We start from the raw sequence: 18,568 nt of genomic DNA, 5'->3' as shown, positions 1-18,568 counted from the left end.
AAATTCTGACACTTTATAATGTCCTTATACAAAACCACGATCTTGTTTATCTATTATCTGTTAAAGTTGGTCTATGCATAATTTGCCTAAGATAAAACCACAAAAATAAGAAAATGAAAAGTTAACGCATATAATAGTACATCTCCCTCCTCTGCTCAGAGACACAAAGCTCACCACTTGCACTGCCACCAAACAGTACACCACAGAAAAAGCACGACAGCTTGAACTCTAATCTAGTCGGGAAGCCAGCTTTCCAGTACCCCCCTCTCCAAATTTGAGTATCTGCAGTGGTTTCCTAGAACTGTGGAGAATGGATGGTCATGGAAGTCTGGACGGTTTGTGGTAAAGGGGACATGGAGAAAAGGTATAATGGAAAATACACATGAAAAATATCTTACCGTCTGCCACTGGTTTTGGCTGAGAACTCTTCAGACGCAGTGAAGGTCTGAAACGAGTTCGGTCATTGAAGCTCCAGCTCTTTTGCACTTTGGTTGGGCTGCTCTCTGCAGTAACGTCAGTACCTGGTGACCGTCGATCTCCAACTGATGCCTGCCTGTTCTTAATACTCTGCCCTCTTGGGCTAGCCATCCGTACCCGCTCTTTAAAACTTAACTTCTGGCTGTGAAAGAGAGAAAGATATATTATTTCATATTTAATTCATTCCAATTTCCTTTGTAATGCCTAGACATATAGATATATTTATTTCCAGCAACTAAACTAAAGATAGCACAATGTAGATTTTTAACCAGTGTTTCATGGAATATATTCATTCATTGGGATAACGCTCATTTGAAAATACTGTAGTATAATTCTATAGAGACATTATCATTGATAGTGTAAAGTGATTGCAGTGAGAGTGTATAGTAAATCTAACAAAATGTAATCCAGTAATAATGGTTTAACCTTACAGACATACATTTAAGGTTAGGACTTAAATTTTAGATGATTATAAATATATTTCCATGTAAGACAGCCCAGCTCAGTGCATTTTTGATCATCTCTACAGATAAACAAGACAAATTGTTCTATTATTTCTGCATGCCATGTAGTTTTTGTTTTTTAAACAAGCAAGATTAATGTTATTGTTATGTTCATGCATTTTCAAGACATGACATTTTCCAACATTTCATACACATTATTAATGATCACATAAATTTAAAAGTCTTTGTTACAGCATTCATTTGGACAAGACAAAAACCAAAATGAACAACCCTTCCCACAGAAATGTTATTGATGTGATGGCTGATTCACAAAAATGTGATATTATACTGTATGTTTAATAAAGTAATTTCCTGTCTTTGAGCTGGGAACTGATCAGCTGGAACAGCCACTAGCAGATGGTACTTTAGGACTAGTCAGCTGCAATAGCCTGGCTATGCTAGTGATTGTGACTGCTTGATCTAAGGTGGCCTGTACATTGGGAGAGCTACAGGAAGAATTTTTTTCTTCATGCACATGTGACTTTTCTCTTCTACTTACCCATGGGTAAGATTTTGGGAGCTCCTAATTTACAAAATGTACAATCCAGCTTTGTTCATGTTTGTATATGTGCTATGTAATGTACATGATTTGATCACTCTGGCTGTTTTCATGTAACACTTTTCCATCTTTATTTATTTATAATTTGAACTATTCATTGTCACTATTTTACATATGGGATACAAATAGGAAATGGAAAGGAGTAATCCACTTTGAACCTGAGTATGCAGTTTGGAGGCATGAAGATGTGTTGTATATATGTGATTAAGTTCAATAATCTATACAAGGGGAGAGTTTTCCTGCACAATGATCCTATTCTTGCAAGGGATGGGGTTGACAGACACAATTGTATTGTGGCTATATCACAAATGTGGGAATTTTCTGTAATATTTTTATGAACAACATGTGTGTCCCCATCTGTCTTTCTATTGTTACCTACTGGATATAGAGGGGTTAAATTGCTTTTCCTGGAATTGAGCAGGAGGTATGAGGTGTTTGGGCTGTGTAGCTGTCTGGGGTAGTAGGAATGAGTCATTAGGAACTGGGCTGGACTCAACCTAGATGAATGGAAGATCCTCCTGAGGCAAGGGAATCTCAACAACCAAAGATTAACTCCTAGCTGCAGAAGTAGCTGAACGTGTGAACACAGCATGGCTGTATCTGGAGAACAAAGACACAAAAGTGTCAGGTGTTTATGTTAAGAAAAGCAGGGTTCACACACACAAGGAAGCTCACTGGGGACTTAGAGACAAAGGGAATGGGGCAGAGAAGATAGGAGGAAATAGGGCATGGCAAAACCTTGTCTCCCCCCAGTGTGAAACCTGTCCTAAATCTGCCTCTCTCAGGGTAACCCAAAGACTTTCAGCCTCTGTATTCCAGGTCACTAATAAATTGTTACTTTATTTTGAAAAGTCTGCCTGGTGCTGCTGCAGATATTTACTGAAGAGCACTGTGCCATGAAGCAGGGGGAAAGTATCTTGCAGAAGTCTGGCTCGGCTGGATTGCTGCAGGCAGCCATCGAGAGACAGGGATTGGTGGGGCTTGAAGGCCTAGTTTTGGAGTTGTGGAGGCCACTGGTCTGTTCCTGTGGAACAGTAGGGATCCTTGGAGTCAAGCACACTAATGGGATATTCCTAAGGAGACCAGTTAAAGGCTGAGGCATAGACCAGACCCTGCGAATCCATGACTGGCCACTCATAGGAGAGCCTCGTGTGAATTTATTGACTCTAGCAAAAGGGACATGGTGCTCCAGTGGCAATAAACCTTTTTGGGGTCATGGCAAAGACTATCTGCTTGTTGTTCATTACATTGAGATGCAGCCTGTTCGTCTTCCCTCGTGGTCCCTGTATTTTACTGTAAGACACTAAAAAGTAGTGTTTTGAACAGAAATGTATTTTGCAACTAAAAAGAAATATTAAAATGTACTGTTCAATGTCTACCTGCTTAACAAACTATATTCTGAAAAGACAGGGTTCTCATATGTAACTATATGAAATGGAATCACATGAGCTTCTGAGGTTATGAAATTTTCAGATAATCAGACAATCTTTGTCCATGCATCGTACTATGTCTCATACAGCTGAGACTGGCTGAGAGGCAGTAGGCGGCAAGCAAAGCACATGCTGAGCAGCTTATAATGAGGTCAGTTTCAAGAATGCTATAAAACATCAGTAGAAAGATCTTCATTAGACAAATATGGCATGTTATATCCCTTTAAAGAATACTTGTTTCTGAAATTTCTCAATCTAATCCCTTTCTCCCCCTGCCCAAAGTAAGCAATTTTTGAAACAAACATGGGATGATACTGGAAATGTCATCTCTTTCCATTGCAAAATATTAATCACACCTGGAACACTAAATCCTGTAGTGTATTGAATACAAAAGACCCTCAGAACCTATAATCTGAAAGAAAAGCAAGTTCTAAGGTTTGTTTTACAGTAACAGTTACAGTTCAAGGCTCCGTTCAACTCTCAGTAACTTTTGTTTATAAACTGTCATGAGAATGTAATCTAGGAGGCAGTCATTTAATAGCCACACTACAATGTATTCACACTAGCATGTATGAATTACATAATGCAAATGTATTTCTTATTATAGGTACTATCTCTGTACATGTGCTTCCCATATACTGTATTTGCTGTACCCAGAGGTAAAAAAAATAAATAATTATTACTCAAGCAAGAAAATCAAATGATTATTTTCTAGAGAAATCCTATGAAGCAAAAACTTTATGGACATGTCACTTTGTCCTACATTAATTTAAATGATTGGAAAATTGATAAGGTAGCCATAACAAGGATCGATAAGGACTATATTATATTACCCCAGTAAATGCAAGCAAAAAAAAATAGATGAAGAGTATGTATTACTGCTGCTAAATCAACTCATTTGTACTAATACAAATCTCTTTTCTCTCATTTTTTTAAAAGGTATCATGGATGTAGTGCCTTGAATGAAAGCCATCCTGTTGATGTTCAGTAGAGACAAACATGACATCATGAAACTGTATGGGGTAGACTGTGGTGTGTGCTCACACATTGCTGTGGACTGTCAGTTTTCTGGGATTAGTGCTTGAGGGCCCTCTTAGCCTCCATGCAAAGGTTTTTGTAACCTGAATGCTGACCCAGATAGCAAAAGCTTTAGGGCACTGATTCAGGGAAGCAAATGGTTTAGTGCTTTCCTGAAGAGGCGTGGTCTTCTGAATCAGGGCCCAAGTGTCCAGAACCTGATTGAGCCCCACTATCCCCTACCCTATAGCAATTTTGTTCTTTTTTGGGGGATGACGCTGTTCTTTGCTGCTTATATTTTATCTGTTCAATCTTTTATGCCTTTCTATTTGTTGACTTTGACAATGGTAATCTTCTTGGACCTACTGTGTTCTTTTGCTGCCTGTTGCAGAATTCTGTATATTTCTATAGCTATAGTGCTGGAGCTTTAAAGTCTTGGAGGGCAAGTCTACACTACAGCACTACATCGGCACAGCTGCACTGATGCATCTTCACCATGGTATCGTGTCTGGTGAAGATGTGCTATGCTGACGGCACCTCAGCGAGAAGCATAAGCTATGTTGGTGGGAGAGCTTCTCCAGCTGACATAGTGCTGGTGTGGACAGCGCAAAACTTGCATTGCTCGGGGGGAGGGGCTTTTTCACACCTTTGCGTGACATAAGTTAGATTGACTCAGGGCTGGTCTTCACGACGGAGAGATCGACACTGCTGCAATCGACGGAGAGATCGTGCTGCTGCAGAGGGTGTCGATTTAGCAAGTCTAGTGAAGACCCACTAAATCGATAGCAGAGCACTCTCTGGTCAACTCTGGTACTCCAGCTCCCTGAGAAGATTAAGGTAAGTCGATAGGAGAGTGTCTCCCATCGACGCAGCACAGTGAAGACACCGAGGTAAGTCAACCTAAGCTATGTCGACTCCAGCTATGTTATTCATGTAGCTGGAGTAACGTAATTTAGGTCAACTTACCCCATAGTGAAGACAAGCCCTTAAGCGGTAATGTAGACCTGCCCTAAGAGTGGATTAGTTATAACTGGAACCTTTGGAAAAAAGAAAATTACTTCTCTTTAATTTTTGTACTCTGAAGGCATTAGTTATAACATCTCACCCACTTAGTGCCCGACTCTGCTACTCAACATACACGTGAATTGTTCTCTTGCATAGGGCTGTACTCCTTTTAATTTTTCCCAAATTCTTTATTTTCTATCCTTCACTTATGAAGGAACTGCTGGGGGGGAGGGAGACCCTAGGGGTCACTGTGGCTTCACTGGAGGGGTAGCGAACAATATTCTCTAATGGACCAAATGATTTTATGAGCCTGATTACTCCAACTGGGTGCACATGACTCCTTTTGAAATCAACCTGAGTCACACACATATATTTGATAACCCAGCCCTAGAAGTTTAAGATGTAAGACTTCTCCACCAGCCTCATGGTAGAAGTGTGAACCCAAGAATGGTAATGTTATACCTTGTACCTGCTATGAGCGTAGGCAAGAATTCCAAGAAGTAATTTTAGTTTAGATTTCAATGCAGTAATGGAATTTGAAAAGAATATATTTGAAGCTTTTTGTGAATGGTGTTGAAAAATAGTGCATTTATTTCAAATTAGTCTCTGGACAAATAGAAACGATATTTTTGCTCATTTTATAATTTCAGTCTGAGACTATAATGACTTTTTGAAATCATTAAAAAAACTTAAAAAAAATTGATGTAGCAAGTTTTTGGCATAGAGCAGAGGATTCTCCCCTGAGATTCATAAGCTAGAAATTACCATGTTTGGCAAGAGATAAAAAGGTCAACAGAGTCCAGTTGAAGCAAACCATTGTTTTAGCATGCAGTCCTCTACACTGTAGATAATGCACTGATTCAGGCACTGTCTCCAAGGGAATTCTTCTCAGTAGCAACCGTAAATTTAAGTTATTGAAATAGCCTAGTGTGTGATACCTTAGTATTCCCCACTATTGAACGTTTATTTGACATGGGAACACAGCCTCCACTGTTGCAGTAATCCTCTGGGATTTAGGAAAATGTAGTTATCCCAAATCTCGAAGAATTGTTTTAGCTATTTATAGGATCAAACATTCCAAAAGTTCAAGTCTCAGGCGGAAGAGGGTACCCAGGCTTAGAAAAGCCAATGTGTGCTGCACTCTGCAGTTGTCAATTGCATGAATTTTGAGGTGCTGACACACTATACTATAATATTCAACACTTCATTGCCATTGTATTAATACAGCACTGCAGGCAACAAGCAACAGGGAAAATTACAAGCACTTAAAAAAAATCAAGAAAGGACCCTAGGAGAAGTAAGAAATTGTAAAGCACTAAGAAGGGGAAGTAAACTGATCATGCACCTGATGTTAGTGGCATTCTCAAATATCATGTGAATAGATAGGATGCTGGATACCTATGTTTCCGAGAGCTGTACATCCTGAAGAGCTTCTGTTTATTACTACAAAGCTTACTAGGAGTGAGGGGAAATAGAGGATTGTATTACTAAGCATTCCACTACTAGGAAAGGAGTTAGGTTTTCCATTTAAGCCAACAAAGGTTCCAGATCACTAACAATTCTTTTTTCACAGTGGTGGAGGCAAAGATAATAAACAAGGTAATCGTTTAATTTTAAATCTGCTACGAGAAACAAATACAATAGTGTATATGGAGATTCCAAAATATAATACATTTGAAAGAACCAATCAAAATGAGTAGTAATAATAAGTCTTTCCTTGAACTCCTATGCAGGCAAAACTCCCATGGACTGTAATGGAGAGTATTGCTAGAGTAATGGATGCAGGATCAGGCCCACTATTTAGTACTTCTATTTAAAAGAATAATAAAAACCTACACTACTTGAGTGAAATTTACTTTCCTGCAGAGAGAATTATCACAAGGCCTATGCACAACTTGAGGCTCCTGTAAGGTCTGAATATAGGGCTTATGTGAAATGTTCTGCACTGACCTTGTGCTAGTTCTCTGCACAGGGGTGAATTTCACTCATGATGAATAAATTGTTAAATATATATATGAATGCAGTGTATAGGAATTCAGATTTAAAATGGCTAGCAGAATTCTAACACTGATTTACAGAATAATTTATTTTACAGAAAATACTAGAAAAATATAGTCTAATTTTATAAAAGAGAAAAAACAAAACAGCACTTCTATATAATATTTAGAAATACTAAATATAAACTGTTGTGCATTTCCTTAGCAAAATTAATATTCATGTATAGCTCAAAGGCTCAGTTCTATCCTCCAAACACAGAGTGACAACTTAGCCACACACTGAAAGGTTCTAGGTCCAAACAGGAGTTAATGAATGAAAAATGTCATAATATGTCCAAAATTTATTTTTATAGATAAGAAATTAAAATAATTTTTCAGATAAACAGATTAACATTTCTTGTTTGTTTTATTAAAACAGAATTAAGAAGAAAGAGCATGTTCACAAAGCAATCCAATGCAGTGCGAATACAAACACATTTTAATATAAAGAAAGACACCATTTATTTAGTTCACATAGCATCACATGCAAGTCACTCAGCATCACAGTAAGAAGAAGTTAAAGACTAGAGGATAGTTAACTCTAGAAAGTGCATTGCAGAACACTGTATTTACATATTTAATGCAAAAGACCACATTCATTACATATATTTTAACTGATGTAAACATACAGCCATACAACACTGTAAGAACTATTAACAGCCACTGACAACAACACAATACTTAACTTCACTTAAAACGGCACTACATGGTCAGCAGTGTTTATACTAAAGTCAAAGATATCAGTTAAAAATTAAAAATGATTGATAATCTTTAAAACTTTTCAATTCTATTTCTTTTTCTTTAGGAAAATTCAATTTTAACATGCTATTGTGTGTAAGCTGTTGCAAAGTCTTTTAATACCATGCAAAAAAGTGCATTTTGATACCTACTCAATATACAGCAATAACAGAAAATATTGGTTGAGATTTTCAAAGGGGATATGCCCACACATCTTCTATTAGTATTAATTCAATGAAAAGTCATTGAAGATATATGGTTAAATCACCTAGACTACTTTAAAAATATGAACCATTATCTTAATCAAAGGATATACTATCGTCTTGATGTTCAGGGATGTACATGTGTAACTTCTATTTATGGTAAAGGGAACTGTGTGTATAAATGCTCACCTGTTAAGGTAGGAATAATTCCCTTCTCTTTTGTCTAAATAATTCTTTTTGAGAAAACAATGTAAGGTGACCAACCACTCCTACTAAGTAACGACCAACCACACCTACTAATGTCTTTTTATAAAATCTGAAATCAGTTTTTGAACAGTGTTGTTAAAATAAAAAGGAAGTTTGAATAGTGTTTGTAAAGTTTTGATGACATGTTCAGTGTAAAAAGGGTAAATTGTAAGCGGGCTCAATGAGGGAATATATATATGAAAAGACACAAGTTTGACAATATCAAGCTGGTTATGTGTGAAAGACAGACTAAATAAAGTGGATGTAATAGATATCTTAGAATGGATCTAGTAACCTCAAGAGGTATGTGTGTAACGTTAATAGGAGTTACATGCACATCAAGAGAAGAATCAGAATTCTGTAGCTTCAAAAGCGAGAAAGAAAAGTGGCAAGCTGCAGGGCCACTAGGGAGATGCCAAGCCCTTGTAAACAAGTTCACCTAACTTTCATGTTTTAGACTGTTGGGATGTCCAAACTCCTCAAATGTGGCTCCACAGCCTGTAAGTATTACAGGACTGTAATATGTCCCATGTGCAGCTGCACTTGTGGGCTGGTTTGGCTTTGGACTATATTTTATTTCTTTTAAAAAAATGTTTTTGGGTGTCATGCAGGTGGTAAGCTCCACCATTCCTTCCTTGGTCACTTTTGTACTGGAGAATTGAATCCTGAACACCCTATTTCTAGTTTTTGGGATGGTGTAGTTCCGTTGTTCTCAACCTATTTACCATTGTGGGCTGCATATGGGGCCCGCAATGTGTTATGTGGGCTGCATCCAATACTACCCCTATGGCCCTGAGGATATCACATGGGCTGCAGCTCTGTGCTGATTGGGCCGTAGGTTGAGAACCACTGATGTAATTACTCTTCCAGCCACCTGGCCCTTTTCTGACTCTGCTCTCTGGATCTGAGCTGTCAGTAAGGGGAAGACCAGTATTTACAGGTTGTGTCTGCTGACTGACGTACAACTGAGCCAGGGAAGATCCTTCCTTGGTGTTAGAATGATGATGAATTCTCTGAAATTAGAAGGCGAGATTCAAAGACGCAGCTACAAGCTCCACCAAAATCAATGGGAGTTGTGCCCATCTATCTTGTGGCAGAATCTGGCCCACAGACTCTGAACTGGAGAAAATGCTTAAGTCATTATTCTGCAGTAACTAGAGCTGAGATCTTTCCTCAGAATAGGGGTGTGCTCTGTGGCTATGAAGATTAGTAGTGCCCTAGATTTTCCCATGGGAAAACAGAGACAAGAAGGCAAATTTCTGCTAAATTAGGCTGCTAATGTAGGACAAAAATGAGATTTCAGACAATAGTAATAACAGTTTACAGAAAAGATTTTCCACTATTACAACTTTGTGTTAGCCAACATATTTTGAATCAACTGTACAAAAGACATTCAAAACCCCGTTATAAAATTTGGAGATTTAAAAATATATAATAAATAGGGAAACCACAAACCTGTTAGAAGTTTCCCCTTGTTCTTTCCTTCAGGTGTCAGGGTATGGGAAGAAAAAACAAATTTGTTATGCAGATAGTAATTGTTAATACTCAGTTAAAGATGGTGTTATATAAATGCTAAATTGTAAATGGATGTGTTAATTAAATTAATGTGAAATACACAGGTTATAGTGCAAGCACAAAACACTCAAGCAACATTCAGAACTACCATATTTCTGAAAAATAAATTTCTCAGTCACCTTAATACATGCATAACGTGCTTAATACATACCACTGCAGACTGAGTTGGCAAAGCACTTACTTAGGCAAAATGCATTGGTGACATGTATATAACAGAAAGCTGTAGACTTTTTATTTGATAAAGTTATCTGCAGTAATGAAACATGTTTGACTGATCACAGCAATGGATTTATTTAAAATCATGATTATTATGCTTTATTTTTCTTGGGCTATAATTGTATTCAAGACTATTTCACATAGGATATAGTTTATTTATAGAGCTTCATATTAATTCATCTATGCAAAAGTTGCCCTATACCTGAATATCTATTTGTCTCAAACAATATTTCACATTTATTAAAATCAATATATGTGAACTCGGTGATAACTTTTAATCTGAAAGCTACTTTTAGTTTGAAGTATTCAGGATGAATACTTGTGGTAATGGATCACTTATGGCTCAGTTCTTCTCAACTCTTTGAAATTCACAGATCAGCTTTCTGTAGTCAGCCAACCCTTTTTGGCCAAATTTATCTGGCACATAATCTTCTCTTTACTGTTGCGTGGGTGTTCATCACACTAGTTTGAGATGAACAGATGGTCTCTTGCACTAGCCATAATAACAACACCAATAATACTTAGGACATCTATTGCACTTTTCATGCAAGGCTATCACTGTGTTCCTTTCAAAGCTGTACTTAGTACCCTCCATTCCAAAGTATATGCCCCACATTTGGGGCAGTGGCATATTGCCTTGTGTTAAATTTTTCAGAACTACTGAACAATCTTGGACCATTCCTCTTAAAAGGTGAATTTCTGCCAGAGCATTGAGAATTTTCATCCAAGTTGTGACATCAATGTACTCTCTATTGGCCAAATTCTTACATTAGAGGTACAGTATATGATTTTATTCTATTGATTACATGTGTGCATATCCAAGGACATAATATCCCCTAACTAAACTCTTAGTGTATCTGAAGTTACGACTAAAAGCTACATTCCGAAGAGGTGGAATGTCATAAAGTTCTTTGCCACTTTGGAAACACAGATGTTTCTAAAGCCTCATAGTGCAATGTAGAATACTACTGCCTATGAGAATAAAGAGCAGTCACTACATTAATTATATTGCCTGTGCTCCCCTACAGAGGATTTGCCACTGGAGAAGTAAACATGCTGATTTCGAAGATTAATATGGATAACAAACTGAAATTTAAATTTCTACTCAGAGAAATGTAGTTTATGTATAAAGCAATGTAATTAGAGAAACAGGCAATGTTTGTAGTGGATAAATGATTACATGAGCTTCCAAATATATCTGATTCTGGTTTCAAAAATTTGATGGGCCCAATCCACAGCTGGTGTGGCACAGCTCCATTGACTTAAGTGGAGCTAACCTGATTTACACCAGTTGAGGAGCTGGTACATAATCCCAAATTCCAAGATCCAGGGTAGCTGTTTGTTCTTCAATCAGTAAGCATCATACGCTGAGTTATGAAGAAAGCACGTTCTGTGGAAACCAATAGGTATGAGCCCTATAAATACTAACACGTCTTTACTATAGTAAGTAGGATGAATTAGTGTGACTTGGAAATGGAGGCTGTGATTATTAATGTGTGTATTGATTACAGTTAAACATAGCTGGCACGGTGCATGGATACTAGTAAAATATTAACCTTTACATATGAGAAAATGCTTCAAATACTTTAGCATAGTAATATTTCATAACTAAATGGAAATGGATTCTATTTATCCCCACTATGTTTGGAGTCTCTGGCCAGATTTGTTAGTTGAGACCTTAATGAAAGGAATTAGAGAGAGAGAGAGAGAGAGAGAAACCAAACAGAAATACTAATTTTCTATAAGCTTGAACAGACATCAAGAACAGCACCAGCTGCCATATTTGTACCTACTTTGTAGGGCTGCAGGTATGCAAGGCCTTCAAATGAGGCTTCCAGGTAGCAATGGAAACCGATTTCTCATCAGCCGCATAACTACGCCATACACACTACGTGCAGGATATATGATAAAAAGAAAAACAAGGCAAGAGGGAGCAGGGGATGAAACAAAAATTGAAAAGCAGATTAGTAAACCAATACAAGTCATGGCTTTTTTTATCATTCATAGCACTGATACATGCCTGAGGGGTGGAAGAATACTTTCATAATATCGCCAGGTGGCTGTCAGGTTTGTTCGGCTGGAATCAGTGGAATAAAACCGCCAAGCAGCCTGGTATGAGGAAACAATAGAAAAGCACAAAGGAACCAACAATATGTGAAATGAAAATGCCACCATATTGTTTATGGAAAGTCTGGACTTTGTTCAAACCAAGAACATTACCTGTTAGGCTGTCTAAATAAACATTAATACCAACAAAATCTAGCAAAAATCGCTAATCAGGACATGGTAAAATATGGCTAATAATCTCTGGGTAAATATCACAATACAACTAGTAAATGGAAGGTGCATAGTAAGCAGTGCAGTGATTTATTTGTAAAAATCCCATAAGAGAAATTTACACAAAGCTGCAGATTGAAGTAAGAAGGGCGTAAGAATTAGAGCTGAGCAAATAAATATTTTTTGGTTTGGGGCCAAACTGAAAAATGAGAAAAAAATTGTTTCAGGTTCAAAAATTCATGTAGTTGTTTCAGTTTTTCTCACCAAAACAAAAAACCAAAAAATAAACAAAAAAATCATTCAACCTGATATTTTTTGGGGGAGGTGAGGGGAATGTTTTGTTTTGGGTGTTTTTTTACCCATTAAAATGTTTTTTAAACAAACCTAGCAACATTCAGAAGTGAAACCGTGTTTCAAAATTAAGTCAAAATGTTTTATTTTGAAAATATCAAAATGAACCATTGAGACTTTTTCCATTTTTTTTCATTTTTCATTTTGCTGAAACTATTTGCCCAATTCAATCCAAATGTGCAAATAGTTTTGTTTGACTTTTCACTGAAAAATATTCACCCAGCTCTAGTCATAATATAGTTTGCAAAAAAAATTAGAGGAAAGGTAGAATATTCTCCTTGGTTCAAGCATTTTTGACTATTTAAAGCTATGAAACAAATAATTTGGAGGGTGGAAAGCAAATACACAGTATCAAAAGTATTTTAAACTCTTAGATTTATAATTGGACAAAAATGGAGAGCCAGATCTTCAGCTGGTGTAAGGTGATGTAGTTAAATTGTAGCTACATTGGCTTCACCAGCTTACACAAGCTGAGGATCTAGCCAGTTAGGTTAAAAGGTTTCCTGTATGTTGGTTCCATCATTTCCAATATGTACTGTCATGCCATACTAATATGGGCCCAGTCTGCACTGACATCAGTGGAGACACACCAATTTACACCAGCTTAGAATTTATGTCTATATGGTCCTTTCAATGCCCTTTGCCTAGACATATTTAGTACCAACTGGAGTGAAAGAATAGAAATATTAAGCCTGATTCTTCGCTGTTCTGCATCCCATCTAGAGATTTATGTCTGTGTGAAGAGAATGCAAAATAGGTGTAACATGCTACCATTCTCATTTGGTAGCATTTTGCACTTGCTTTGCATATGTGTAAATTACTACATCGGGACATGACAGTGGAGGATCTGAATGCTGCATTGCTCTTCGCTAATTCCTGTGCCTTCACACTTGAAAAATCAGGGCTCTTGAAAGTAGCAATAGTTTTTGCAGCAATTCAGTTACAAACGTGCATTTTTTATTGCTACTGAATGTATGAAAAAATAAATATCTTTTGAATACCTTATTATTAAGGCTGAGATTCTCGCACGGAAGTCACGGAAGTCACGGCTCATAAGAGGTGGGAGGACCCTGGACCCCTGAAACCTCCCCCATTCCAGCACCCCTGACTTATATGCTGCAATCAAGTCACATCTCAGTCTTCTTTTTGATAAACTAAACAGAGTCTCTTACTGTAAAGCATTATCTCTAGAGCTTGAATAATTTTTGTGACTTTTTTCCTCACTCTCTGCAATTTATCAGTATCCTTGTTAAAATGTGGACACCAGAACTGGATGCATTATTCCAGTACCATTCTCACCATTACTGTATACAGAGGTAAAATCCAAGGATCACATTATCCCTTTTTGCCATAGCATCGCACTGGGTTACTTGTTCACTAAGTCCTTTTCAGAGTCACTGCTGTCCAGGATACAGTCCCCATTCTACACGTATGGCCTGCATTTATTCTTCATAAATGAATATTTGCATTTGGCTGCATTAAAACATGTTTTGTTTGAATGAGCCCATTTTACCAAAAAAGTCCAGACTACGCTACACGACTTCCCCTTCCTCATCGACATTTACCACTCTGCCAATCTTTGTGTCATCACCAATCTTATCTGATGTAATTTTATATTTACGTCTAGATCATTGATGAAAATGTTGAATAGTGTCAGGCCTAGTGCTGATCCCTGTGGAACCACTCTAGAAACATCTGCATTCAGCATTATTCTCCACTGACAACTACTTTTTGAGATCCATTAGTTAGCCAGTTCCTAATCCATTTAATGGGTCCCTTATTGATACCATATAGTGCTAATCTTTTAATTAGAATATTGTTGTGTTAGGAGCAGCAGGTCCAGAACCTGAGCCTGCAGGCTTCCTGGGCAGCAACTGTCCCTATGCCACCAGCTAACAGCTCTGGCAGCAGAAATTACTTGGCAGGTCGTGAGTCACAGGTACCCACATACATAGGTACCGACTTCGTGTGTGCTCTGGGGCTCAACCACCCACAGGAAAAAAAAATAGGGGGTGCTCAGCATCCATGGACTGTGCCCCACCCGGGTTGTGCCTCTTCCAGCCCCTGCTCTGCCTCTTGCCCCACGGCCCGCACCACTCACTTTTCTCCACCTCTCCCCCATCACTCACCCTTCAGGCAGGAGGGGGCAGAAAGGAGAGAGCGGTGGGCAGGAGGGCCTCGGGGGAGGAGGCAGAGAGAAGTGAGTGGGAGGTGCTTGGGGGAAGGGGCAGAGAGGAACAAGTGGTGGGTAGGAGGGTCTTGGGGGTGGAGAGAAGTGAGCAGCGGGCAGGCGGCGTCTCCGGGCAGAGAGGAGTGAGTGGTGCGCTGGGGGGGGGGCAGAGAGGAGTGGGTGGGAGGCACTCGGGGAGCGGGCAGAGCAAGCAAGGGAAGAGGCAGGGTGGGGCAGGGCCTCGGCAGAAGAGACCGAGCATGGCCTTGAGAAGAAGCTGGGGTGGAGCTCCCACCGGGAAAAACAAAAGTCAACTCATGAGCCCACACACACCATAGGTCTTTATTGACATAATATCCCCTAACCAAACTCGTGTATCTGAAGTTATGACTATGAAGCCCAGGTTCCCCTATCAGCCACTGGGGAAGTGGCACAGACCAGGCAGTGGAGAGTGGACTGCCTGGGACAGTTTGCCCCGAACGACTGTGATACACTGGAAGGGAGAAACATGCATAGTGACCTGACTGGAGGGCCAAGTCACGAAGGAGCACCTGGCGTCGCAGAGACAGGTGGACAGTCTGCCAGAGGAGGGCGCACCACCTGAAAGGAGCTAATCCCCATAGTGGTCAGGAGGAGGCGGTGAGTGGACCCCATGGCAGGTGCCTACAAGCAACATGTGGATCACTGGAGACAGCATGACCTGGAATTCAAGGTAAGCCAGAAGCTTTGGCTCACAATCAAACATCTCCACACCAGATCACCCCATAAACTAGATCACTGATATGTTGGACCATTTCAGATCTGCCAACTAATTAACTCTGCCACTGTTAAACTCTGCCTGTAGAGGTCACTCAAAACACACCCTGTTTTCCAATCTCTCTTTTGAAGCCATTCCCAGAATGGCCCATTTCCGGGCCGAACACAACCACCTCTGCCACCCATCCACGTCCAGTGCCATGAAGAACACCTAGTCCAGACCATACTGGATTCCAGGATCAAGCAGGGTACCTTGTGGACTGGGAGGAGTATGGCCCCAAAGAGTCCTAGAAACCAGCCCACCATGTACAAGTTCCCAACCTTATAGAGGCTTTCCACAAAGGCAACTCCAAAAAAGCCTTGGCAGGTGATGCCACAGATTTTCTCTTGAGCAGGGAGGTGATTTTAAGAGCAGCAGGACTACAACCTAGGCTTGCAAACTCCCTGGACAGCAACCATCTCCTTGTCACCATGTAACAGTTCTGGTAGTGAAAACACTCAGCAGGTCATGAGCCTCACGGACACACACACACATCACAGGACATCCCCCCACAGAGGGTATGATTGGAAGGAGATTCCCGATTCCTGATTGGTCCAGACATACTAATTAAATCTCCTGAGGAGGATTCAGTAAGTTTGTCTGTGCAACTATGTGGAACCCCAGCCAGCTGCTGCTACAGACCCTGCTTCCTCGTCCTGCTTCTGCTCCCTGATTCCTGTCCTTGGCTTTTCCTTCTGGCTCTGATATCAGGTTTCTGGGTAGGCGCACGCCTTCTGCTTCTGATCTCTGGTTCCTGATCTTGGCTTTACCTCCTACCTCTGATATCCGGTTTCTGACTTGGCTTTGTCTCTTCCTTCTGACTCCTGGTTCCTGACTTAGCCTCCACTCCTGATGCTGACCCCTAGCTCCTAACCTTAGATTGATCCCTCCTGACTCTGATTCCTGATGTCTGACTCTGGCTCCAGCCACTAGGCTGTCCATTCATGACCTGGCCCTGATACATCGGTAGTAAGTCAGATGCCTTACGAGAGTCTAAGTATATTACATCTATGCAGTTACCTTGATCAACCAAACTTGTAATCTCATCAAAGAATGCAATCAGAATGTATATATCTTGGAGAGTTTCACTCATCCTACAGTATGTGCAAAAGGAATGACAAAGTACTTATTCATGCTCTCAATTAATAATTTATTAACTGCCTGAACATTCCAAAGATACCTTTGTCATCTCCTTGAGCTTAGTGAAACAATGTTATATGAACTGCTCAAGTTCTTTGTTTTCACTTGCCACACCAGTATGAAAAGAGACAATATATGGTACACATTTAAAAGAGCTGGTTTCCAAAACAAGTAAAGGAAGATGATATCTGCATTTCAGTCCAGTATATCATATACAATAAAGTTCAGTAGGAAACTGATTTTGTTCTTTCTTTTTTCGTACGTTTAGAGCTAGAGACCTAGAGTCATCAGCAAGCATTTCAATCCACTATGATAGAAAGTTAAAATAATTGTACAAAATTACAGTTTAAATGATCAAATATACTAAACATTTTCATTTACTTTTATCTCTTTTAAAACATTGATCTGCACCATCACCTCAATACAACAGGTGAAAAGATGCTCAGCATTTCAAGACACTGAACTAATCAATTCCATATTTCCAGCTCCTAGATTGGGTGATATCGAAAGCAATTCTCTGGACAGAAAACTCTAAATTCTTAAGGAACGTATTACTCATCTGAGCACTGTGAACTCTCTAGTAGTGAAAAGTAATTGAATCTGGGCCAGAGTGCTGTGCTATCTCTTAATCCTGTCCTTTAGTGATCAAATCTGTTTTTCCAAGTAATTTATATAATCAAATGTCAAGCCGGTCTGCACATAATTTGCATCCTTGCATGGCCATTTTGGCATGGATATTATTCTGAAATGCAACAATGCATGAACCATGCACTGAAAAGCTGAATATAACATTATACAAACACATGGTGTTTATTGAACACTGTTCATTTTAACAATATGTTCAACTTGTGGCAATTAAACAATATTTCTACAGAACTTTGCATAATACAGGAGATAAAATTTACCTAACAAGCACTTAGATATCTATTTTTATCCTCTCACTGCTTTGATATTTACCTGAATTAAACTGGCTGCTGGATTCCTTCTTTTCTCAAAATGTTTCTGACGGTGCTGTTCTTGTACTTTTAATGCAAAGCCTGAGCCAAGAATGCCCTAGAGTAAAATACAACACAAGAGTTTTTATCATTAGGAAGGTAATTGTAAAAAATAGTTTAAATACATCACCTCTGAAGTTATTGTGAGAGTGATAAAAAAAATAAAGCACCATCATTCACAATTGGCATTGTTTTGTCTGATTATTTTAAACAACCACATTTACTACTTTACAAAGTTTAACAATAAAACAATGTCCATTCACTGTTAAGGAAGACATGAGAATCCCTACATAAGAAATAACATTTGCAGTGTTATGAATGGCTGCTCATCTAAACCATGCTACTGTGTGCTACTGATATTCCAAATAAGGTATCTGTATAGGCAGCCAAACAATCATTTATATACTCCACTTATAGTCACAACCCTGTGTTGTAACTTTTGAATTTAGAAAATTCAAAAATAGCTTGCATATGGCAAGTTTTTCAGTTTAATTAATTAATCTGTAGTATTCATTCTATGGGGTTTGCAGTGTTGCCAACTCTCATGATTTTGTCATGAGTCTCATGATAATTATTGTTTTCCTTATAGCCCCAGCTCCTGGAGTCAAGTGGCTATGTGATGATTTCAGCCTTCATTCTTAATGAAAAGGTAAGTTTCTAGTCCTTGTGGCTGTGGAAAAAGCTTCAATATGTGAGCCCAGTGAACCCTAAAGGCTCAAAAGGTTTACCCTAAAGGTAAATCAAAAGAACACAAAATCTATTGTTTTTTACATAATCTCATGATTATAAAGCCACTCATGATTTTTGGTGAGCCTGACTCATGATTTTTGAACA

The 18,568-nt window shown here is 38.9% G+C and overlaps 1 protein-coding gene across 5 annotated transcripts in view; it reads right to left on the bottom strand.

The window, feature by feature from the left end:
• KCNQ5 (potassium voltage-gated channel subfamily Q member 5) overlaps positions 1–18,568 on the bottom strand; it is a 491,006-nt gene that overhangs the window by 26,934 nt on the left and 445,504 nt on the right. Inside the window, exons 7-11 of one of the 5 annotated variants that reach the window (XM_045011611.1) lie at positions 17,697–17,792; positions 11,799–11,893; positions 9,670–9,696; positions 6,390–6,446; positions 399–619 (exon numbers count right to left, since the gene is read on the bottom strand). In XM_045011611.1, coding sequence (XP_044867546.1) covers positions 399–619; positions 6,390–6,446; positions 9,670–9,696; positions 11,799–11,893; positions 17,697–17,792 — 496 coding nt within the window. The remainder of the gene's footprint in view (positions 1–398; positions 620–6,389; positions 6,447–9,669; positions 9,697–11,798; positions 11,894–17,696; positions 17,793–18,568) is intronic. The other 4 variants (XM_045011613.1, XM_045011612.1, XM_045011615.1 and 1 more) reach the window with 4 other exon arrangements.

Source organism: Mauremys mutica, chromosome 3 (genome assembly GCF_020497125.1).
Source record: "Mauremys mutica isolate MM-2020 ecotype Southern chromosome 3, ASM2049712v1, whole genome shotgun sequence".
NCBI lineage: Eukaryota > Metazoa > Chordata > Testudines > Geoemydidae > Mauremys > Mauremys mutica.
This window is presented reverse-complemented; position numbering and strand designations above follow the sequence as displayed.